Raw genomic sequence first — 24,613 nt, 5'->3', positions numbered from 1 at the left:
TTTATTTTTTTTTTTCCCCCTTAGTCTACTGTCCCAAGCATGAAAATCCTATTTAGCCTTATACTGGAGCCTACACTTTATGTATATTACAGTAATTATGGGCTTATCTGCCTGAAATTTACAGTACTTCTCTTTAGACTGCATGTATTAATTGCTAGGGTGGTTTCTGTCCTGTAGAATCAAAGGCTGAGTTTCCCCACTTGGCATCTCGGGTGTCGTTCTGTCCTTTGGCAGAGAAATACATACCATATAACTATATGCATGTTCTGTTGATTCTTGGCATGATTCGTTTTATTGTTTGTCCTCACTGATTTTCAGTTTTCTCTTATCCTTTCTTTTTTATAGCCCTTTTAGGGTCTCCAGCTGGTGGAATCCAAAATTCCATCGGTTCTGTTGGCACAGGCCAGCAGAATACTCCATCGCTAAGTAATCCTAATCCGATTGACCCCAGCTCCATGCAGCGAGCCTACGCTGCTCTTGGACTGCCATACGGCAACCAGCCTCAAACACAGTTGCAGCCCCAGGTACAAGGCCAGCAGCCAGCACAGCCTCAGGCTCACCAGCAAATGAGGACCATTAATGCATTGGGTAGGTGGAAAAAATACCAAGAAACTAAGGTGTTAAGATAAACCAAACTGTTGAATTTTTAGGATAGTCTCGTATTTCACTTGATCGTAGTGACTTTCTGTTCATGGTGATTAATAACTTAAAATTATACTGCAAACACTACCATCCATTTACATTTTAATATTAGAAAGCTTTGAATATATTGCTTCTGCCAGATAACAGTAGTTGTAGTTTCTTTTAAAATACAGTCCAGAGCTTATTGTTGTCCAAGGCAATTAGACAGAATTGCTGAAGGATTTTGGTTTAACAAGTATTTCACCTGTTCTAGCAGACAATTCTGTCTCGTGTGCTAGTTTCTTTCAGGAACTTAATTGTTAGTATTCTCTTCTTTGATCAAACTAATCTTAAGAGTTTACAAATTTTAAATTTTAGTAGACTGTTTTATGTAGGAAAAAAATGTTCAGACTGAAAGTAACATAATTCCATCAGTAGCTATGCCTATGTACCACAGGAGATATTATCATTAAAGTACTTATCTGATGCCTTGTTTCTTTCATGAACCATTTGGGTCTGTAAAGTGTAGTTTTGCCCTGTTGTTGTCAGAGTTGTGAACTGGGTACCAATGATGTTTAATTTTGTCCCAAAGGAGCCAACCAGATGAACCTTCCCGCAGGAGGAATAACAACAGACCAGCAAGCTAGTCTAATTTCTGAAACCGCTCTTCCAACATCCCTTGGGACAAATAAGTAATGCACACATTTTCATTCTTGCTCAATTAAACATTTATTTACATGTCTATAAATGTAAATAAAGAGCATGCTTTAAAAACTAATTGTATTGGCATGGAAATGATCAGTCACATCTGTAGCTACACTCTTTCAGTTCTCTGTCTACCACTTTGTCCCCCCAGAGAGCCCCAGAATATTTAGTAGTTTTAAATGAATTCCCAAAAGAAGAGTATTTTGTATTTTAAGTATACAAATACCTTGACAGTTGTGATTCTGTATCGTCCATGTCTTGTAAACTTATGAACTTTGCTGCTTTCGGTGTTACAGTTTCTTGGTATCAAAATTTCACTTAGAGAATGTTTGATGCAATAGCTAGAAATGATGAAAGCAATTACTCAAAAATTACTTCAGGCATCAAGCATATGACCAAACTCTGCAGTCTTGTACTGTAACAGTCTCTCTTTTTTTTTTTTTTTTTTTAAATTAGCCCACTAATGAATGATGGCACAAATTCTGGCAATGTTGGAAACCTCAGCTCAATGCCAACGGCTGCACCTCCTTCTAGTACCGGGGTAAGGAAAGCATGGCATGAACATGTCACTCAGGACCTGCGCAATCATTTAGTGCATAAACTGTAAGTATTCAACACGACTGCATATTTTCCCTGAATGTTTTTAAAGAATTTCAGTACAGTAGTTCTACTGTTAAGCTGAAAAGTTGTTGAGAAAGTTGTCAGTAGTGGTCCTCTGATGCTGGGCCTCATCCATGAGGATGAGCTGTTACCTTTTAGCCCTCCTCTTTGGTTCATTCTTCACTCTCATATTAAGCGGTGGGCATGAAATTAGTTTATATTGCTAGTAAATTCACTCTGTTGTAGTAAACAAGTATTTAGACTCTAAACTGTTAAACCTCACATTTTTTTCATCACTGAATTTGCTTTAATTTTGTGGGAAATAGTACAATATTGATAGCTTTTTTTTTTAAGCAATTTTGATAGGCTTTTACATCTCTGATGTATAAGGGAATGTCCAGGATGAATATCATAAAGCCGTACTGAATATGTTTTTTTTCTCTAAAGAATTTTTGTTTTATTCTTTACCCTTTCTTGTAGTGTCCAAGCCATCTTCCCCACTCCCGATCCGGCAGCACTGAAGGATCGCCGCATGGAGAACTTGGTGGCTTATGCCAGGAAAGTGGAAGGAGATATGTATGAATCTGCTAACAGTAGGGTATGTTGCTTCAGTCCCAGCTATTCAACATATGTTAACAAACAGTAGTATCACAAATCTTATAAGCATAATGAAAACCACAGAGAATCATTTCACTGTTCTCTTGATGAGGAAAGTCATGCTTTCCATCTATGACAGTGTTTGTATAGTCCCAAGCCATCTGATTTAATACCACTCTAAGCTAATTCACCTCCCTCAGCTCCGTGAAAGCTAGACAACATGGTCCCAGCCCTATTTGCATTCCTCCTGAAAGTGTGATTGACGTGCATGAAGATTGGAGCACAGCTTGCAGTTCTTGATGTTTCCCTTGCTGACTTTCTCCTTTCTGGAAGTCTGTGTAAATAGTAGTTTTAAAACTTTCTTAATGCCTCTTTACTGTTGGATGTTTTCTCTAGGACTCAGTCCTGTTATACTGCTTACCTTTTACCTGCACTGTTGGAATGATTTCTCCTCTACTTAGGAGCACCAAGAGTGATTTGCTTAAGACACGCAGCAGTTTCATGTCTCAATGAGAAGTCGGTTTGCCTGTGTTTGTCCTTGTGCATGGGAAACAAGACAGAATTCCTGTTCTTTTTCATTATTTTTGATCTGTTAGCAAAGAGGTGTCAGTTCAAATCCCTGTTACTCAAACCCATGTTGATTGACATGCTGAGGATACTATTTCATTATGACACTGGTAATTCCACCCTAAAGGAACCACTCCCTGGAACTTTTCATCAGGTGAAGACAATTTAGTAGCACTAGTAATAATAGCTAGTGAGGTCTTCCCTGATCACAATCTTGAGTTCCTTCCTTAAATAAGGTAAGAGTATCTAAAGAGGGTAGTTAGTGGCATTTCAAGTGATAATCATCCAGTAACACAGTAGCACTTAGTCTGTTGCTCTCAGACCATCTCCTAGAAGAGCTGAAGATGGATTCCCAGGTTTTATTTCCTAGACACAGGCAGTGACCATACTTGTAATGCTGCTGCAATGTCAGCATTGGTCAGTGCCAATGTCATATTCTCCTTCTGACTACCAAGGGCTTGTTTAGCAAGGAAGACTTGTGTCTGATCACCCTTGACCACCCTGGCAGCTTTAGAGAACAACTTCAGAGAGAATGAGGATTTCACAGACACATGTAGGCATCTAAATACCTTCTCAGTAAGGATGAGCATAGTAGGCCTCTGGTTATAAAATTGAATGTCTTCTGACCTCTATGCTAGACAAATACCCAGGAGTATCTTCTCTTCACCCCTTAAAACAGCTGTCAGAGCCTCCTTGACAGAAGTCTCTCTTGTGGGAATTCATCTAACGTATTTGGCTCCAAGCAGCAATCTTGGAAGAAGGGAGTAGTTTAGAATGTATTAACGATGCCATGTGGAATTGCATCCTTTTTGAGGAGCATCCGTTCTACTCTGACATTGAAAAACAGATTAGTATAAGGCATCGTTGTAAGCAGTTTGATGTTGTGGTAGTATGTTGCAGTGTAAAAGTAGCACATTATTAAAGTTACAAGTAGGAAGTTACAGGTGAAATGTCTTGAGCAGGAGAAAGGAATGGGCTGTAGTGCTTTTAAATTGGACAGCAGAAAGTGTCTGCACTGCTGGATTTGAGACATTTGGAGGAGGAAAGTGATCTAAACCCAAAGCTTTATATTGCAACGCTGGACTTTCTTAACCAGACTGGTGAGGAATACTTGCCTCATTGGTTTTTCAAGATGAACTTAATCTGACCGCAATAACAAATCCTACTTTTGATGAAAATTGGATGAAGAGAAAATGGTTGTGGGACAAGCATCACTCAGCTTTTGGTCTGCATAACACTAGGTTTTGAGAGCATAAGTGACCCCACAAAAGAAATGTAGTCTTGAGGGTTTGTCAGGACTTTTTGCGCTTCACAGATGCAGAATCTCATGCACTTGGCAGATGCATGTCCAGCGTTTGCTGATGAGCAAAATTGTTTAACTTGCTGTGCACTGTGACTGTCTTATTTGATTTGTTGTCAATGTGTATTGAGTAAAATGGATTTTTCATCTTGTACAGATGTAGTGTTTAGTTGTCTGTGCCTGTGGACTATTTTTCACTGATTTCCTCCATTCCTTTGGGGTTTTGTCTGTTTTTGTTTATTCCCTGCAATGAGTGTCAGTAGTCAGACTCTTTGGGAAAAGAGTGGTTCCTTTCTTTGTGTAAAAATTGATCTGTCCTTAACATCTGTCTCCTGAAGTTTATTCAATGTAACTATGTTGCTGGGGACATCTTTTTCTTTTGTCTGTGTATTAGTGGAAATGCTTTTTATGAAAACAACACTTAAAAATCATTAACACTTACAAACTAAATCACAGCTTCCTATTGGTTTTTGTCCAGGTATCGGAACCTACAGTCTTCTTCTTCGTCTACTGATCTATTCAGAGTAGATATGATGGATAGCCATAAAGCCAAGTTTCATACCTGTCGTCTGGAAGCTTTGTTTTTCCTTTTCTTCCTTAAAGCAGTGATGAAACTATCTCAATTTAACAGAATTCTGAAAAGAAATATTTCTTGTTTAAATAGACAGGTGTATACTTAAAAAAAAAAAAAAAAAAAAAAAAAACAGAAAAAAAACAGAGGTGACATGCGTTCTATTGCTCCTTTCTTATACTTGACCCTGAGTACTACTTTTTCTTTTTTAGGATGAATACTATCATTTATTAGCAGAGAAAATCTATAAGATACAAAAGGAACTAGAAGAGAAGCGGCGATCTCGCCTACACAAACAAGGGATGTTGGGGAATCAGCCAGCCTTACAGACCCCAGGGCCTCAGCCCCCTGGTATCCCGCAGGTGGCTGCTGCCATGGGCCAGGCACAGCCCGTGAGGCCGCCCAGTAAGTATTCCTGTAGGAGATACTCTCACATTTTAGCTGTAGCTCTGCCCAGTTTGTGTACTTGGGATCTCATGCTAATCTTGAATTTGTGTTTTAAATTGATTTTTGCTGACCATTCTTCTGTTGTGTTGCAGATGGGCCTATGTCTATGCCAACCGTGCCTATAAGTCGCATGCAGGTTTCTCAAGGTATCTATGTTTTCCTCTAATTGCAGTTTGTGGGTTCAAAATAATTGTTAGGGGGAAAAGCTGTTTTTCTGTTTTTCTTTTGGAATTGGGGTGGGAGGAACTAGAGGGTCTCCCATTTTTTTTTTTTAGCATCATTCTTTGTTGTTGTTCTGTGGCAGGAGCTGTCTCAAGTGCGGTCTTGTCTTAAGTGGCAGTGTGCACTCAATACTTTGCTAGCAGTTGGGAAGTATTTCAGTCCTTTTAAAAAGAGGAGAGCGGGAGCAAGAATACTGTGGATAATCTTGTTTAAAACACTGTAAACATCGGGGGGGAATGTTGGCATGTTTTCATCAGTTAATTAGCCAAAAATACACCTGTAGGTGGAAACCTAGCACATTAATCCTAGAATCTGTATAACTAATTATATCCTTTCTTGGTTTCTGATGCAAAGTGCATCTAAAAAAGCCTTGTAGCTTGTTCGTAGCATTGATGGCTTTGCCATCGCTGATTTAGGCTGCTGTGGACTCACCGGTGTTGAGTTTTTTCCTGAAAAATGTAAACCCATGACTTTTAGGTGCTTCAGCTGCCTCCAAAAGAGTGTTCCAAATTACTTTATTTCTTGACTGAATGTTAGTAGTAAATTGAAACTTGTCTTGAAATGTCCTTGAGAACTTACCTTCTTTTAAAATTCATTTCAATAAGAGAAAAAATTGATATCAAGTATAGTTCCAAAATTATTTATTTACACATTTATTCCTTTTAGGAAAGTTTGAGTGTTTTGGAGGAATTAAATGTTTTGTGTGAAATGCACAGCAGCTTTTTAATCCTATTGTTAGCTTTTGTCCTGATACGAGGCTAGAAGTTGCTTTCATATATGCAATATGTATTTTTATCATATTTACATCAAACGTTTCAGTGAGGCCTGAATAAGACATTGCTGTTTCAAGGCAAATACCTGATTTTAAGAAACTGTCTTAAGGTATTACTTAAAAATAGCATCCTGTCTTTACAGATCATCTACACTCTCCATCTTTTGCAGTTTTTTTAGACAACAAAAGTTATATTTCACTCTAACTGCTATTCTTCTAAACATTTCTTGCATCCCAGTTTTTATCTAAGTAATTTGAATGAATTTAAAGGAAAAAGGCATTATGGAGGGCAGTCAAACTTTAGTCATAATAAATGTGAATTTTATAGTAAAGTATACATCCATAATGATGACTTGTTCCTAATGAGTTGTTTTGGGGGTGCATTTGCAGGAATGAATCAGTTTAACCCCATGTCCATAGGGAATGTACAGATGCCACAAGCACCCATGGGACCCCGTGCAGCTTCTCCAATGAACCATCCTGTACAAATGAACAACATGGGCGCTGTTCCTGCGGTTCGTACTTCTTGTTACCAAGTTCTTCTCAAAATTGGTTTACATTTAGCAGTGTTAAGGCTGATCTGAAAAGGCCGTGTCACAGTAATACTGTAAATTGTAGGATAATTTCATGGAAACGTACCAAGTCTGTCAGGCTTTTATTGAGGTGTTTGTTTTCAATATTTATGTGTTTTTTTGTTTTGTTTTGTTTTTTTTAATAATAACCTCTAGAGAAGTAGATACGAGAGATGCATCAATCTCCAACAATCTGGGGAAGATCATAGTTCTTTCAGAAACTGTCTTTGCAGTATATATACCTTCTTTATTACTCCATGAAAACATGTTTTTATTCTTAAGAAAAACAAAAATATTTTCAGCTGCGCTGATTTATCTCTGTTGGTACAGAGAACAAAATGGGAGTTTTAACAATCTTTGTAGAGTTTGAATATTACCTGTTTAAAAATAGCTTACTTTTTCGTGGAACAAATGCTAAAGTTATATGCATGTGCCCACTTCCATTTGTTTTACTGAAGCCAGTTTTCCTTTTTATTTTTCTTGGCCTATCTTTTGATAGGTCACATTGAGGGTATTTTCCTTTGTCTTGCTTCATAATAATACTAAATGGTAATATCTTTAATTTGGGTGCTAATTTTTAGATGGCAATGTCTCCTTCGCGAATGCCTCAGCCACAGAACATGATGGGAGCTCATTCCAATAACATGATGGGTCAGGCTCCCACCCAGAACCAGTTCCTGCCCCAGAATCAGTTTCCAGCATCCAGTGGGGCTCTGAATGTGAACAATGTAGGCATGGGTCAATCAACAGCCCAGGCTGGGGTGGCACAGGTAAGATGTATTTTCTAGCAGTTATTTACTCTTAATTATTTTCTTCTAAATTATTTTATTCATGTGTGTGTGTGCTTGTTTACATTTATATATCGATTGTTTATTGTAGTCACCTCTGACTTTGGGGGATCCTGGGTTACATCTGCCTTCTTCATAAGCTCTTATATAACCTGCCTACATATGCTAACTGGGGGGCAACACCGTGTAACTCCTGGTTTAAATTCTAAAAAAACTGCACGCTAATAAGATTTTTAGGGAGAATATCAGAAGTTCGTTTATGGGATGTTTATGAGCCTGTGCTTTTGTCTTTGTGTGGACTTTAGTAGCTAACTTTAACTCAAGAATTACAACAAAGAATTACAACAAAGTGGCTGGGAAGGATCTTTTAAAATCTGTTTTAATCTCTCTACTTCTGAACAGAAAATGTTTGGGGCTTGTTTTTTTTTTTTTCTGTAACATGTTTCTGTTACAGTGGTAGCGAGTGAAGTAGCAGCTGTGCTTATGATGCCGATGGATATGCTTTTTCACAGGCAGGGGCTTGTTTTTTTAACTCAAGAGTCCAAGTGACTTAGGTTCATTGAGACCTCCAGAGTTCTCTAGTCCAGCCCCATCCTCAAATGAGAGAGAACTTACATCAGGTTACAAAGAGCTCTGTTGAGTCAGGTTTGGACTATGTTCAGGACAGAGCATCTGCAATTTCTTGGGCCCTGGCTCAGTTGTTTGACCACCTTTGTGGTGAACAATTTTTTCTTAATGCACTTGGTTCAATATAACTGCCTATGTGTAGTCAATATAGAAGCATGTTTTAAATTTAAAACCTCATCTGCAGGAAATTAGTAATTGATTTGGATCTCTAAGAGTAAGAGGTACGTCTGAGGATAGAGTATTCTTTCTTACTGCTAATTACCTGGTGCAGTCTTTAGTTAAATGTATAGTTTCAGAGTCTGTGCACATCCAAAATACTATATTGTTTCTGCTCTGAAAAACACATCAGCAATTTTCTTAAGCATCTGGAGTAGTCTAATTAATTAGAATTAAAAAAAAAAAAAAAGCCAAAAAAACCCCATGAAAAACCCCAAACAAACCAAAACCAAACAAACAACCCACCCCACATAAACAACCAACCCACCCCTCTTGAGGCTTGCACTGTGGCAGGCGTTAAATGTGTTGAACTGCCTTCTAAAGCAGGGCTGCTCCAGAGTCCTGGCCTGAAATGTGTATTTGTTCAAAACCATTATGTGTGCAACGTCTGACCTTTGCCCAGCTAATGGCATGATTTTAGAGATCGTCTGCCTATGGCTTTCCGTGATACTCGGAGATTGTGGGGATTCCTTCTCTGCACCAGTAGAGTTAGTGTAAAAAGACGTGCGTGATCCATCTAGGTCTAGGAGCCAGGTCTTTGACTAAGGTGATGAAAATGATGAGAGAAATCAGAGCGTAGTCATTTGCAGTAGCAGCATTTGCTTATAGCTGATCTCATCTTTAGACTTACAGTATTCTGTTAAAGACGACTTCAGTGCTGCGATTTAAAAGTGTGATTCCCATAGTTTTGCGAGTCACACATCTGTAAGAGAATCTCTCTCTCTAGCAGGGGCAGGTTCCCAGTGCTGCTCTTCCCAACTCCATGAACATGCTGGGTCCGCAGAGCGGGCAGTTACCGTGTCCGCCAGTGACCCAGCCACCTCTACATCAGACTACACCTCCTGTGTCCACTGCTGCTGGGATGCCACCTATTCAGCACCAAACGCCAAGTGGAATGACTCCTCCTCAGCCAGCAGCACCCACTCAGCCATCAACACCGGTCTCATCTTCAGGACAAACACCGACACCGACACCGGGTTCCGTTCCGAACGCGACGCAGACACAGAGCACACCTACGGGGCAGACTGCGGCACAGGCCCAAGTCACACCGCAACCTCAGACCCCAGTGCAACCCCAGTCTGTGCCAACCCCGCAGCCATCTCAGCAACAGCCAACATCTGTGCAGGCACAGCCACCTGGCACTCCAGTAAGTACCAGCTAGTTGCAATTTTCTTGTGTAGTGGCATTCCACGAGAGTTCTCCCTGTGTGTAGCACCATGTTGTGAATGTCTAGAGCCCGTAGTTGTCAACAGTAGCTTCTACTTAGACCAAAGGGTTCATTATAGAGATGTGTAAAAATGTGTATGTTCAGATGTTCTCAGCATTGTTTGAAGGAGGGGGGAGTATTGAATGACTACAAACTGCTCAAAGTAAAAATGGCAGCAGTGTGCAGAAAGATGAGGCGTAACGGGCCTAATATAATATTTGGCCTTAATAAGAATTGGTCTTTTCTGATCATGAGATTTGCATAATTTTTTTTTGCTTTTAAGATACAGTCAGGGCAAATGCACGTTTCAAGGAATGTACAGTGTTTTACTGGGCAGGTGTTTTCTCCGTAAAAGAAGCCTCTTTGGGGCATAATTCTTCCTTGGCTTCTCCTCTGTAAAACAGAGTTATTAAATGTGTGATATCAAAACTTGGCTACAGTGAGCTCCTGTATCCATGTTCTGCACTGTTTTAGAATATCATCTCATGTCTCTTTTGTGCTGTTCATTTTTAGTAAAGGAAAATATTTCTATATATGCAGTGTCTTTCTTTTGTACTGTTTTTACAACAGCTATCCCAGGCAGCAGCTAGTATTGATAACAGGGTCCCCACCCCTGCCTCAGTTGCTAGTGCTGATACGAATTCCCAGCAACTAGGACCAGATGCACCAATGCTAGAAAGCAAATCAGAAGTTAAAACTGAAGAAACTGAGCCAGAGACTAGTGAGACACAAGTGGAAGCTAAGACTGAGGTAAATGAGATTCTATACAGCTTAACTGAAAGCAGTGATAGATATAAAAGCACTTAATGATGTGTCTGAATTGGTGAGCTAAGGGGCGAGAGGAGGGTAGTTACTGGAAAGTAACTGTCCTGAGGAAAGCCATGGTTGGAGAGTGCTTTGACAATCTCAGACTAATATTTTGATAACTGAAGTTTGGGCCATAGATGTAATAGTACATCTCGTTGCATCCTTTCTTAAGGTGGAGGAGGATTTACAAGGATCTTCACAAACAAAAGAAGAAACGGATGGAACTGAACTGAAATCGGAGCCAATGGAAATAGAAGAAAAGAAGCCTGAAATAAAAGTAGATGCTAAAGAGGAAGAGGAGAGTGGCACTAATGGAACCACTTCACAATCCACATCGCCGTCTCAGCCCCGCAAAAAAAGTATGTGTATGAAGACTCGTTTTTTCTTCTGTACTTTGTTTTTACTAGCATTTGTTTTCCACACTCTCAGCTCCTGCTGGGAGGTCTTGTTTGCATGTGCATTCCAGCACCTAGAGCTCTAGGAGATCAATACTCTGTAACTTATTTTTGAAGGTAGGATTCCTTTAATGTTACACGAATCACAGGTGAGAAAAGCATGTGGTCTTCATCCCAGCAGTCTTTTCGCAGATTGCAGTTTCTGCCCAGAAGGACCAAGGCAATAAGGCAGTGATTGCTGGAGAAATTCATTAATAAATCTCTCCCCCTACGTCTTGGCCAGTGCTCTTTTAGGGTACCTCAGTGTAGAGAAGAGTGCTCTTGCTAACCAAGACTATCCATTGCTTTGCTTTTCCGTTAGACACTGCACACACACCTCCAGACTGAGTTGTAGCATTCACTTCTCTGAGAATCAGGTGCTTGAACTCCTTTCCTGAATCTGTATTCCTCCAAGACTGGATGGCTGCAAGAGACTTCAACTTTTGTAGAGTCCTGTGCAGTTTTCAGTGTAGGGTTCATATGATAGCTTTCTCCTCAGAAATAGATAGGTCAGTAGTCTCTTAATTTAATTTACAGCCTTAGCATAGATTTAAGTGTGACTGTATCTGTACTGTGTATTTTTTTCAAAAGGAAAATTGATGGCATTACAGATTTTGAATGGACTTATATAAACCATTGCATGCCTTGGGTTAGTAAGAAATAAATGAGTAAGACTCTTAAAATGGACAAAAATAAATTACTCCACTTACAGTGCAGGCTTTGTGGGAGCCTGCAAGACAGGTTTTTAGACTCAAAAACCTTAGCTGTTTTAGAGACTGCTGTCTTTTAGCATCTGCTTTATTGAGATGATGTTTTCAGTGGTTAGTTTTTAGTTTTTGACCAAAGGTAAGCTTTCAACACACGGCAAATGTCAAAAAAAGGAAAGTGATGATCCATTTCATTACTTTTTTTCTTCTTCCCGTGCAAAAGAAACTGCATATAACTATATTAGGAGAACATTAAGGGTGTGTGCTTTCCAGAATGTGGGCAAGGAATCATAAAGTTTTAAACTTTACGCAGCTTGAATCTTGATCTCCTGTATACGCTTTGGCTTGCATTTAATTACCAAACATCATCTTTTTATAATAAAACACTACAAAACACATTTTCCTGTAGATGGTATTTTCAGTTTGTAGCACAGTGGGCCAGCCAAATGAGAGCGTGCTGCAGAACTAACTGGCAGAGCCTGTTTCAAACAAAATGTAATGTAGGGAGTGGAAAGCTTATTAACGTTTATAGACCAGTTACAGTTCCAGTGGAAAGGATCACTGCTGCTTGTTAAGAGGAGTGTGCTTGCAAGTAAATCACAGTGAGTGCTTGCAAGTGGAAGGTTCTTGCAGAATTAGTCCATGGAAGCTGTTCTGTGTCCTTCTGCTGATTCAGTCTGGGTTACTATGTATTTGCAATACCTCATTTAGTAACACAATTTTATCTTAGAAATATTGTCACTAAGTAACCGTATAGTATAATACATGTGCAGCGTGGGCAGGTACAACCATATACACAATTTGAAATGGTGACATTTTCTCACCAAGTAGTTTGTCGAACTTTAATAGAGTGTTTGTACTAAAATGCTAAATAAACCAAGAGGTATTTGAGAGTAAATACTGTGAAGTGTGCTTAAGGGTTATATGATATTTTAAAACTATTTGTAAGACTCACGTGGAGTTTTGCATGGGTTACAGAAGTATTGGAAACTCCTTCCTTCCCACGTGGCCAGATTCCTGAGTTGCACCTCACGGAAACCTGGGACGTAGGAGATACGTGCTGCTGCTACTGAGGGGAAGGCTCACGGTTGGAAATGTCGTGGAGTGTATGCTATAAGTGAACTTAGCAAGTTGTAACCTGATACCTTAATGTTTGAAAAGATGCATCTGGACCCCAAAGGGTTGTTTTTCTGAGTAGAGGTGGCTTATGTTGTGGAATTGGAATCTCACCCGTTTGTACCGCCCGTGCAGGTGTAGCAAACACCACCGGCCTGGCTGTGCTCACCTTCCGTAACTAGACTGTAACCTGCCTTGTGTGGTGGGAAATACTGCATGGGCTAGAGAGCACATCAAGATAATTCTGCTGAGATACTGGTCTGCTCAATTCACTTACATCTGAATTTTTGTAGTTTAGCTTTTCTGGAGAATTGCAGTCACCCCTTCAGTAAGCTTTTCTTCCTCATCAAGGTTTTCCTTTCATGAATGCAGGCATCCAAACTCTTCCAAATTTGGGGTTTGGGTTTGTTTTGCTCTTTTCCTGTGATTCTAATGTAAACAAGAAAGGAAGGTTTTTGGTTCCTTGCCTTTTTCCTTGCAATCTTCTCAAAAAAAGAAACAGTATAATACTCATTTGGGTAGCTCTTATCTCTTCTTCTTGTTGTAGATGGCTGCCTTAGTTTGATGACCTTCAAGATTAGTTTTACTGGTTTCTTTCCTTCTTTGTAAGATATAATAATGCAAAACTTACAAGGGCTTGGTTTTGGGGGGTATCTATTCAGGTATATTGTCCTTACTGTTTTGAAGAAGTCTTCATTTATGAATTTTCTCCTTAGTAATCATAAGCAGGATTTTCTCTGAAGGAAATAAAAATTTAAGAAGGTAGAAGAGGTAGCATAATATGCTTCTCTGGCAGATAATGTCATCATGATCCAGGCAAAGATCCCATTTTCTTTTTACCACATACACATCCAAGATGAAGTGGGTAACTGGATGCCAGCTCCTTACAAAGGTCTTCTAGCCACCAGAGGAGAAACAAGAGCGTTCAGTTTTGGAAAAGGGAGAGAGGGAAGAACAGAAATTGGCTTGTAAAATCTGTGTATAGGGAGATCCTGTGATCAGATGTTCTGATATTAGTCACATCGCTTAGAGGCAGAGCAGCTTTTTTACTGCTAAAGATGAACTTTTCTTTACATTTTTAGGTGAAGCCATATATCAAAATAATAACTGGATTATTAGTTTTTCAAACTTCAAAATGAAAGTAGGTTGCAGACTTTATCAGCAAAGATAATTAGGCTTTAAGGAACTTGGCAAAAGTTGTGCTGTATCTCTGTTGTTTGGGTTTACGATCAGATTTATTTTGAAAGATACTCTATCTTAGCAGTACGTTGTAGTAGGGGTCAGTACTGGGAAAATTCTAAAAGCAATGTCAAACAGGTGGCCAGAATAGATTATTAAAAGGTGCTTTTTGACCTTTAAATTTCATTAAGTGAAATTATTTATATTATCAGGTTATGAACTACCTGAGCCAGATGATTCCAGAAGCAATAGAGAAGGCTTTTTCTCATTAATGAAATTTAATATTTCCTTCTGTTCTTGAGAATTCCATAATACAATTTAGTAGTTTTTCATAAAACTTTGAGAGTATATGGTAGGGTTCCTTTCGTTGGAAAGTGCCTGCATATATGTTATCAATAAATATGGAAGAGAATTGCCATTTTATCAAGACTGAGATTGTGGCAACAGCTGAAATGATCATCAAGTTACATTTGTTGTTGTAACAACAATTGTAGGCTTCCTTGGCTCATCTCATTTTTAATCTGGTGAGTCTGAGTTCATTAGTAGCAGCATGAGATCGTGATGTATCTGTCAGGCAAGCCCTTGCAGAAGCCATTCTGGCAGCTTGCTTCGTAGTCCTGTGCCATGATTTAGGTGACTTGGGTGGTGTCTTGCCTGTTGTGTATGTAAGCAGCAATCCTCTCTCCAGTTAGAGGCAGTACACTCAAACCATCCTAAAATTTTCATCCTGACTAACAGTTTCCAGGAGCTGCAACATCTAGAAATGGCTAAAAAAAAAAATGAGAACTTAATGGTTCAGAAATTTTTTGAGTAGTGTTAACTTAATTTCTTGTCTTGTTTTTTACTTTTGGGTGTAATTTTCGTGAGTGTAGGTGAGACAAAAAGAATTCCTCTCAGAAATATCACCCAAATGAAAAAGAAAAAAGGAAAAAAAAAAAAAAATAGATTTTTAACTAGAAGTCCCAAAAAGCAGTTGGTATCTTGCCAGAATACTGTTTGTGTGACAAAAGCCGTGGTCAGCCTCAGAGGGATCACTCTAGCCCTGCTGATTTAAGTGCTTTCAACAGAACTCCCACTTGCTCCCTTTTATTGGTATTGTTCCTGTTTTGGCCAGGTAGATAAATATTAGATGCCATCCTGCTTTCCTTAGTTGGCTTTTTTTTCTCAATAATAGGCATTCTTCCCTATTTAAAGACTCTGTTACTAAGGAAATAAATGTAATTACACTGAGATGCTCAAAGAGCTCTCCAAGTTATCATTATTTTTCAAAAAAATGCATTGCCTTTCTTGTCCTTGTCATCCACTATTGAAGGAAACATGGCTGTTGCCATGCCACTGTTGCCAAGTGGTTGTAATGATGCATATAAATCTGGAAGTATTAACACTTTCAAATCAATTAACAGTCCATCGGACCAGGACTGTTTGTATACGATGGCCAGAAGATTCCTGTGCCAGGGATCGAGGCATCTGGTTACTCTCTGTGGAGCTGGCTCTTTGGCCCTGTCCGCTACAGTGTTTTTTACTAGAAAAATCTTGGCTTGAAAATAGCAAACAAGGTTAGAAGGGAGGAAGAAGAAAATATGCCTAGTCTCTTCTCTGAAGAGCTAACGTTCATCCATGTTGAAGCAATGGAATTAATTTGGTTCTAGATAAGCCGGGGGTTTTTGTGCTCTAGAATATGTATCGTGATGGCCTACAGATATTTCTGTCTCCTTATTCTGGGAATATCACGTACTGCAATTTGAATAAACATAAAAGCTGTGCAGTAGCCTTTTGATTGTAAGTTTTGCCTCAATTCAGCTATGCAGATCAGGAAATCCCTCTTAAGATTTTTAGGTTAAATAGTTTTTTATTTGTTTTTGGTTTGTTGTTGTTTTGGTTTTTTTTTAGGGGAGTCAAGAGGGAAGCATGGAAAGAAATTTTCTAACCTTTCTGACTTTTGTTAACAGTTTTCAAACCTGAGGAGCTGCGCCAGGCTCTCATGCCTACCCTTGAAGCTTTGTACCGGCAGGACCCAGAGTCTCTACCTTTCAGACAGCCTGTGGATCCCCAGCTTTTAGGGATTCCTGTGAGTTGGCATTAAAAAAATATAAAAAGTTTTTGTGTTTTGTCTTTGTTCATGTAAACGTGTTGTCTTTTCTGTTCAAGATATTGTGAACAGTTGACATCTTAAAAATAAAGGGTTTTATGTGTGTTTGAAGGACTACTTTGACATTGTGAAGAATCCTATGGATCTTTCAACCATTAAACGTAAATTGGATACTGGGCAGTACCAAGAACCCTGGCAGTATGTGGACGATGTTTGGCTAATGTTTAACAATGCCTGGCTTTACAATCGCAAGACTTCCAGGGTCTATAAGTTTTGCACTAAACTCGCAGAGGTGTTTGAACAAGAAATTGATCCTGTTATGCAATCACTTGGCTACTGTTGTGGGCGCAAGGTATGTATCCCGGGGTTGGAGTTCTGTTCTTCCAAAGAACTTAGCTTGATTAATCAGATAAAACCTTACGTTTGTATGCTTTTTTTCAATAATTTAAATATTGAATGAAAGGGTGGGTAAAAGTTTTGACTTTATTATAAGCATGCTAAGAGCTAAAAAAAGTAGATAGCATCCTTCTTGCTGCTATTCTATTACTATTATTGTATTTTTCTCCCTCGGAGAACACCTTTTTTTTGGTCATAAGCAGTATTAAAATGCTTTGCTTGGTTCCTACGTCCATTGCACTAAAGCAGGTGGTTAGAAGGTCAGCTGTTTGGCTTATATAGTTAATAATTGTAATTAAATTGAGAGCTGTGCTAATATATTTACAATATCTGGGAAAACTGCGATGAACACAACAAAGTGTTATGATGGCCATAAGCGTCAGGTTGGCGTAATAGATACTTGATTAACGTAAGTTTACATTTTAAAGCTTCTTTTCTCACTGTTGTTTTGCAGTATGAGTTTTCTCCACAGACCTTGTGCTGCTATGGCAAGCAGTTGTGTACTATTCCTCGTGATGCTGCCTACTACAGTTACCAGAATAGGTAAGTCCTTGGCTTGATTTTTTTTTTTTTCCTTATTCAGGAAGTGAGATCCTTTGAGTTCTCTGCACAGACGGAGGAGGAGGATTAACTTTTCTTTGTCAGCTAAGTCAGGAAAAAGTTATCTTTCTATCTTTGCATGCTGTCCTTCTGCAGGTGACCCTTTGGTTTCCTGTAGTGCAGTTTGATACACACTGTACTGAAGTACTTGCTATTAGCTAGGCTGTACCACACACTGCTGAAGTGGAAGTGATGTTGTTTTCCACAAAATTAGTGGCAGGGCTTGCTGGAGAGGGAAGGGCAGAACTGCAAAAAGGCACGGAGAAAGTGCATGTTACCTTGTTCTGGGAGGATTGTAAAAATGTGCAGGTTTGTTTTCAAATTAGTGTCAGAATTTGTACAGTACAGTGATCAATTGCAAGACTTACTTTCTCTCTTCCAAGTTAGTACTTAATTTTGGTTAAATTATCCTTCAGTTAGCATTGAAAACTACCCTGACTTCATGAGAAGCTATGAAAATTATAGTTTCTGTTCTTTTTTTAATTAATATTAGGATTTGGTGTTTGTATGATTATTAAACAATTGTTACATTATAATGTTAATTTGCCATTTAATGTTTAAATCCAACAGTGCTATAATAACAGCAAACTTAGAGTTTGGTTTTGGTTTCTTAGATTCCCCCCCCACCAAAAAAAAAAAAAAAAGTACAAACCATAAAAGGGCTAAGACACAAACTTCCTTCGCCCTCTTTAAAACAAAGTTACGGCTCGCTTTCCAGAAGCTTGGCAATCTGTAAGTCTTGCCAACTTTGAAGTGCACAGCGGGTGGTTGCCGAGCTGAAGTTACCAACTGTCTGAATTAGTTCTGTGCTTGCATTTCGTCTCTCTTAGGGCGATCCCTATGTCACCAAACACGCTATAAGACAGTGCAAGACTCGGGTGTGTACCACCTAGCTGGAGCAGCACAGTGTGGGAGATGAAAACGTGTCATCTTACTTTGTATGTTGGGTCTTAGGTGGCCTTTGTGAGGCAGATAGTGTGGGCACAGAGGAACGTAAATTCACGAGTTTTTGTACAGCTGCTGTGAACTCCAAAAAAGTCAGTCTGAAGAGAAATAAATCAAGTAAAATGCATTTAAAGAGACAGTACTTCAGTATTGGAAGCGGGGGGTGGAAAAAACAACCTTAAATACCAACTCTATGTGGTAGAATTTCAAATAATTTTCATATTATGCATCCAGGTAGCGCTGTATTTGAAAAGAATAGCAACTGCAAAAATAATTGAAGAAGGGGTTATTTTGGTTTCTGTTATACCTTTCCTATTTAAGTTAGTATTGAATCATCTGGATTACTCATTGGAGGGCAATGTTGGTTGCAAGTACAGGGTTGGTGGGGCACTGAGTTCCTCTGGACTCGGTGATGCACTATTTCAGATTCCTACCTTTACAAATGTGATCATCCGTTTACATTGACTTCAGTCTAAGGGGTAGTAATAAAAGGGGGGTGATTTATTTAAGTCCCAGTAGCAGAACAGAAGTAGGTGTAGATTTCTGTTCATCCAGATGTCTTGAAAAAGGGTTGGGGTTTGGGGATTTGAGGTGGTTTTGAGATGGGGGCAGGGAGGCAAGGTTTTATATTTCAAGTCACCTAAATCAAGCGATTAATGGGGTTTTTTTGACTGGGTTTTTTAAGAGAATATTTCTAAAGATTAATCACCATATTTTTAAATGTGCCTTTGGACTATCAGATCATAGAAAGCCCTTATTCATTGGCTGTACTGCTCTAAAACAGTCAAATTAACTATTTCCTGTGACAGTGATCTTCAAATCTTAGATTTTCCTTAACTGAGCGGCAAGTCAGTGAAAAACAAGTTCTGTGGTTCCAGCAGGTCTGTAATTGGTCAAATGTTCCTGATTTTTTCCATTTATGGAACAGACAAAATTGGGTGTACTTAAAGTCCAGCGTATCGCATAACTAAATTACACCTAAGAATATTTAGGAACCATTGAATAAATGAATTCTGGTGCTACAGTTCAATGATTAAAAGTTAATGATTTGGTTTAGAACTGTTTGGCTTCCGTAATGAGGCAGAATTTTAGGTTAAAGCAGGTGTTCAGAAAACTGTACTTCATGTGTGAATATCCAGTTGAGAAAACTGATTGGTACTTCATATCAGTACTAGTGTTCAATTACTGATTTAGAATTTCCTTTGAATGCACTTAATTACAGTTGGAAATTCACCTGTTAATGCAGAGATTGAACATTTTTTGGACTTTGGTATTGAGCTGTAATGTTACTTTTTGATAAACAAGAATGTCACCCAAACAGTCTGCATTTGAAAAGATTTTCATTTTTGATGTGTTGCAATAAGTACATTCTTTGGATTTTCTATGACTTAACTAGATTATTGTATGTTTTCTCTGAGTTTTGTTGACTATTTGTAGTGACATGCAAAAGTCAGTGAATTACAAGCAAGTCTCTGTTTCTGAGGGTCCATTTTCATAATAAGTTACAGCTATTATTTCACCTTGGTTATTTTATGAACAAATGTTCATGATCTTTAGGTGATTCATTTTCACTCTGTTTCAATTTTTATTTCCTCATTTTAATATCATGGATTAAGGCTTGACTCTTGCTAGCGTTAGGCTTCGGTTCTGCAGCATGTGAAAGCCTGTGCTCCCCCTCGGATCCGTGGATCTCTGGAGCGCGCGCGTAACGCGCTGCCGAACCGAAGGGCTCGTCCCCGCGAGACTCAGCTTCCCGCAGCGTGAACAGAGGGTGAAATACCAGTGCTGGTGGGGAGGTAGTTAGATTCCGTGGTGTAATTTCAATCTAGCATCGAAGGCAGCCTCGTGGCTCAGTTTCATGAGTGCTTTGAAAGCCCATCAATTAGTCTGAAAATGGATCAGAATTAGCCTTTTCTGGGATTGTTTAAATAAATGTAGCAAAGTATTAAGAGGAGCCTCGACCATGGATTTTTCTGGCTACACACTCCCATGTTTGGATCCTCCTGTGTTTCAGTCCTTCCCAATCTGACTCTTAAAAATGAACAACCTTGTTAGTAAGGAAAATAATTAGTAGGGTTTTTTAATTGAAGAAAAGTATAAAGAAGCACATAATAGAAAAAAAGGACATGGACAATGTGTAAAAGGATTTAAAACTCTGAACCTGATGTTTGGGTAGTTTTCTTTAAAAATTATTTGGTGATACAGTATCCATTTAGGGGTATGGGGCGAGGGGCAAGTGTGGTCAGTGTAAATGAGATGTGCAGTGTCAGTATATCTGCTCCTGAAATTCTGTTGTAATACCGCTCTGTAATACCCATAATATATTTATCATTCCCAATGATTACAAATCAGTGGAATACCTTTTTTTTTTTTTTCTTCCTTCCCCCCTCCTGGCCTTGTTCTGTTGCATTATCAGCACCAAAAGCCTCGTTTTTCCTTGGGAGGGTGATGAGTTTAATCCTAGTTGAGCTGACCCAGGAGAAGTCACTTGCAGTTTAACCTGCGGCAGGCTGGCCAGCGGCCCTCTGGCAGGGAACGTGGCATTTTAGCTCCCATGGTCACTATCAAAGTTGCAGCTGCCCTGCTGGTAAGGTAATTACGTGGATTTGTCAGTATGGGCTATATTAGCTAGAATAAAATACACTTTTTTCCTCTTTGTGTCAATCCCACAGTAGAGGGGGGTATTCAGTGTGCTGCTGCATTTAAGTGGTTCTTGGCTAGCAGAGGAGCTCTTGAAGCCTGAGCCAGCTGGCAGAGTTTGCAGAAGTTTTCAGGCTCTTGTAAATTATGCGATGGTAACGTGGACCCGGCCCCGGCCCGGGGGGACGCAGGCTGCTCTGCAGGACGTCTTCCCCCGATTCATCGGGCGCTGCTGAAGGACCCGCTCCCGCTTGCTTGGGCTGTGTCTCACAAGCAGTTAGAAAACACGTAGTGGTGATGTGATGGCCAGTGTGTGTCGCAGGAGGAAATTCTGATCCATACGTTTCAATAAGTGCCTATAAATGGCTTTTGTTGTCTCCAAGAAAGCACAGCCTGGGAGATCTGTCACCTGGATTACAGTAGTTTAAGTGTATGAGTATGTGTTTGAAGGGCAAGCTGCCATATTTATTAATCTCCATCCCTTAAGTTGTTGGTTCATTGTGACATTGAGTCTCGTTTGATGCCTTTTGACACTTATCATTCTTACAGTTCTAGTGTTTTGAGTACTAAAACTGCGTTTTACTGTGCTGCCATTGCTGCTTACACTCTCTCACTCTCGATCCTCCATAAAGCTCCTTTATTTTGATGATCCTTTGTGGCCTTCCTGCATTTTACAGCTGTGGCCTCTCTTTGTTACCTTTGTTCATGTGTGAATTCATATCCTTTCCAAACATTTAGCCTCCTTTATTTGTTGTTTAGGTTTTTTTTGGTATGGTTTGATTTTTTTTTTGTTTGTTTTTTAATGACCCCGACAACTTTGGTTCCAGTTCATCTGAAACAAACAAACAAAAATCTCCACCACCCCCCCTAAAAAAAAAAATCCGTGTAACTTTGATTTTATTTTTTTTTCAAATGCAGATTGTATTTTCATAGAGTTGTATTCCAATTTACTCAGCTTGGTTTGTTAAACTGCAGGATTGGTTTTGCTGAGTATAACTTGGATTGGCTCTTGGTCTGGTGACCAAAAATTGTACCTAGGTTCATGTTCAATTTGTAAAGCTTAATTCCACATCTTTAATATACCTGATAAATATATTGTATGTATGTACAATATTTAATGTTGTTCACATATATACATATATTGTACTTATATAGATAAATGGCTGGAAACTCTGACCCATAATTGCATTTCTGTTAAATGTTTGTCTAGAGTATGGATTTGGTTTCATTTATATTCAATAATACTAGCTGAGCAATTGGTCACATTTAATCTTGTAGTCAAATAACTTTTTAATTTAATATTTTTTATAGATATTTTCTAATACCAAGTGTTTCTGATTTTACAGTTTTTACTGACAATCAGTAAATGCTTTCAGCATATTTTCTAATTATTTAAATCTGTAATAAATGTGTTCTTCAAGCTTTTTGACAGGCTGTTTTTTTTACCCAGAGGAAACTAGATCAGTTGCAAGCCTGGAATCAAAGAGCATTTCTTCCCTAACTAATGCAAATCAAATCCAAATTCTTAAATTTGAAGTCTATACAAACGTAGCGCTTGGTAGCTACTTCATTAATCATCCCCAAATTTTGAATTTGACGCCCGACGACTTGTTAGTAATGTATAAAATGAGACCGAATGCTAATCTGTGCTTTGCCTTGGCTTTCTGCTCTGTGTTGTCTTGGTGTTTGCGTTTTACCTCTTACGTCTGTGCTGTTTGTTCCCTCCCCTGTTCTCTAATCCTGCCCTCCCCTCCCCTCTGTTCCTCCTCATTGTCCTCACTGACCCATCAATCAACCAACAACGCCCCCCCTTTCGTCGTGGTGATCTGCCCTGCTCTGGTTGGTGGCTCCGTGCTTGGGTGGCTGTATGTTGTGCTGGACCAGTTCACCCAAATATGGCCTTCTTGCTGACAGGTATCACTTCTGTGAGAAGTGTTTCACTGAAATCCAGGGGGAGAATGTCACCCTGGGTGATGACCCTTCCCAGCCTCAAACGTAAGTCGCTTCCTTTCTTCTTGCATGCTGCCTTGTTAAACAGTCACATCAACAGGCGATGCGTAGTCTTGATTTGATAGTAAAAACCTGTGGCCAGGGGTGGTGTTTGTGGGGAAATGCCTACTTTCTTACTAGTAGGAGATGGAGGTTTTTTTACAGTAACAGGTAATTCAGAGTTGTTACTGTGTTGGGGTCTATCAGTCTGCCCAACAACGTCGCTTGTGTCCGGTTGTGCTACTCAAGAGCTGCCTGTAGACTGGTTGCAGGGGGTGGCAAACACTAGATAATGCGGTGGGAGGGGGAAGGAATGGAAGCTGTGTCAATAAATGTCGCTAATCCATTGCCTTTTCAAATTAAAGACTTTAGCTAATCCTGATGCCTCACCTTCTTGAAGTATAGCTTTTGTTTACGAAACCAATGGCTTGTCTTTGACAAGAAAATAAGATGCTTTAAGACTTAAGGAATACAAGCTGTTCTGGAAGCTTTACTGACGATAGCTTCCCTTGTTGTTTATGACTTCAAATTTATGTGTATACTTGCGTATCTCTTATTTTGCTTTTAATTTACACAGAAGGTGAAATGGGAAAATATTTTCTGTAGCTTAAAATAAAATTAACTGAATTGCTTTCTCTGAATAGAAAATAAATAATGATATGCTTTCTTCTGACTTGAGGTTTATTCTTTTGCTGCAATTCAGAAAAGCATGATACTGTCTCAGCCTCTGATATAAAGGTACTACTGAGTTTTCTTATTAACTCTTTGTCTCTAGAACCATCTCTAAGGATCAGTTTGAAAAGAAGAAAAACGATACACTAGATCCAGAGCCGTAAGTACCAGGCTGGTTTTTTTTTTGTTTTTTTTTTTTTCTTAAAACAATCTCATCACTTTCATTTGTCCCTTAGCCAGCACCTCAGAAATTAGGCAGTGAATAAAGAAGTCTTCCTTTTCCCCCCCATCTCTGCCCAAACAGGCTGCAAAATGTTTCTCTAGAGTTTGTAGCACAATGTAAGAGCTTGATGTCTACTGTTGATATCCTAGAGGGAAATGCGAGCCTGTTCTAGTGGCAGTTGCTGGTTCTGCTCTTTGGGCAATTCCTAAGGTGCGTTCTGCAAGGCACTGCAGAACTGGTTGAAAAAGGTCATACAGAGCCTTTCACACCAAGCCCTGAGTGCCTCTGGGGGAGTTCTGCATTTTCCTTTTCTGATTTAGCTAGACTTCCAAAACGAGTTTTTCTCTTCACCTGAGTGCTTAGCCCACCAAAAGAGCCATCCTCCTTCCTTCCATTTAGTACCCTCGGGAAGTTCAGTAAAAGCCAATTTCAACATTTTGTTAGTAGCCCTGTGCTGCTTTTCCTACTGTCTTTAACTAACTGAAGCAGGACTTTGTCTTACTGCCACTTTCTTCTCTGGCAGTTTGATACATAATACATTTTGATGCCTTTTCTCATTCTTGCAAATACTAAATAGAGCTCCTCCCCCAGACTGTTAAAAGGTAGACTGCTGAGATATACCCCAGCGCATTTGGTTTCATGACCAGTATTGCAGTCTTGACTGGGAAAACTTTTAACAGTGTTTCCATCCTAAAAAAGAATTTTGACGTATCATTTAGACCAAAAAGAAAAAAAAAAAAAAAAAAAAAAGACTACAGCAGACCCATGCAGGCAAAGGCAAGCTAATACGTGTTTTCTTGGAGCAGTGATTCATGAATGACTAGTTTTTACATTGACAGTAAGTTGAGCAACCATTTAGTCAGCTTGTGGTGGTTGTACCAATTGAAAATTAAATCTGTAGTGGTACTGTTGAGCAGAATTCTTTGAAGCTGGGAAAACTCTCAACTTCTTAGCAAAGGGTAAAAAAGATCTAGAAAAAGCTGTGCTTGAAAGCCCATTTCACA

The 24,613-nt window shown here is 39.2% G+C and overlaps 1 protein-coding gene across 7 annotated transcripts in view; it reads left to right on the top strand.

Moving 5' to 3' along the window:
- LOC104357394 (CREB binding protein) overlaps nt 1-24,613 on the top strand; it is a 99,140-nt gene that overhangs the window by 55,715 nt on the left and 18,812 nt on the right. For 2 of the 7 annotated variants that reach the window (XM_042798330.1, XM_042798325.1), the window contains 16 exons: nt 346-588; nt 1,214-1,313; nt 1,783-1,929; nt 2,407-2,524; nt 5,174-5,366; nt 5,501-5,554; nt 6,793-6,917; nt 7,556-7,744; nt 9,333-9,752; nt 10,383-10,562; nt 10,792-10,978; nt 16,005-16,123; nt 16,257-16,496; nt 16,995-17,083; nt 22,610-22,720; nt 23,490-23,546. In XM_042798330.1, the coding sequence (XP_042654264.1) occupies nt 346-588; nt 1,214-1,313; nt 1,783-1,929; nt 2,407-2,524; nt 5,174-5,366; nt 5,501-5,554; nt 6,793-6,917; nt 7,556-7,744; nt 9,333-9,752; nt 10,383-10,562; nt 10,792-10,978; nt 16,005-16,123; nt 16,257-16,496; nt 16,995-17,083; nt 22,610-22,720; nt 23,490-23,546 (2,572 nt within the window). The remainder of the gene's footprint in view (nt 1-345; nt 589-1,213; nt 1,314-1,782; nt 1,930-2,406; nt 2,525-5,173; nt 5,367-5,500; nt 5,555-6,792; nt 6,918-7,555; nt 7,745-9,332; nt 9,753-10,382; nt 10,563-10,791; nt 10,979-16,004; nt 16,124-16,256; nt 16,497-16,994; nt 17,084-22,609; nt 22,721-23,489; nt 23,547-24,613) is intronic. The other 5 variants (XM_042798328.1, XM_042798329.1, XM_042798326.1 and 2 more) reach the window with 5 other exon arrangements.

This window comes from Tyto alba, unplaced genomic scaffold (assembly GCF_018691265.1).
Source record: "Tyto alba isolate M040663 unplaced genomic scaffold, T.alba_DEE_v4.0 Super-Scaffold_28, whole genome shotgun sequence".
NCBI lineage: Eukaryota > Metazoa > Chordata > Aves > Strigiformes > Tytonidae > Tyto > Tyto alba.
This window is presented reverse-complemented; position numbering and strand designations above follow the sequence as displayed.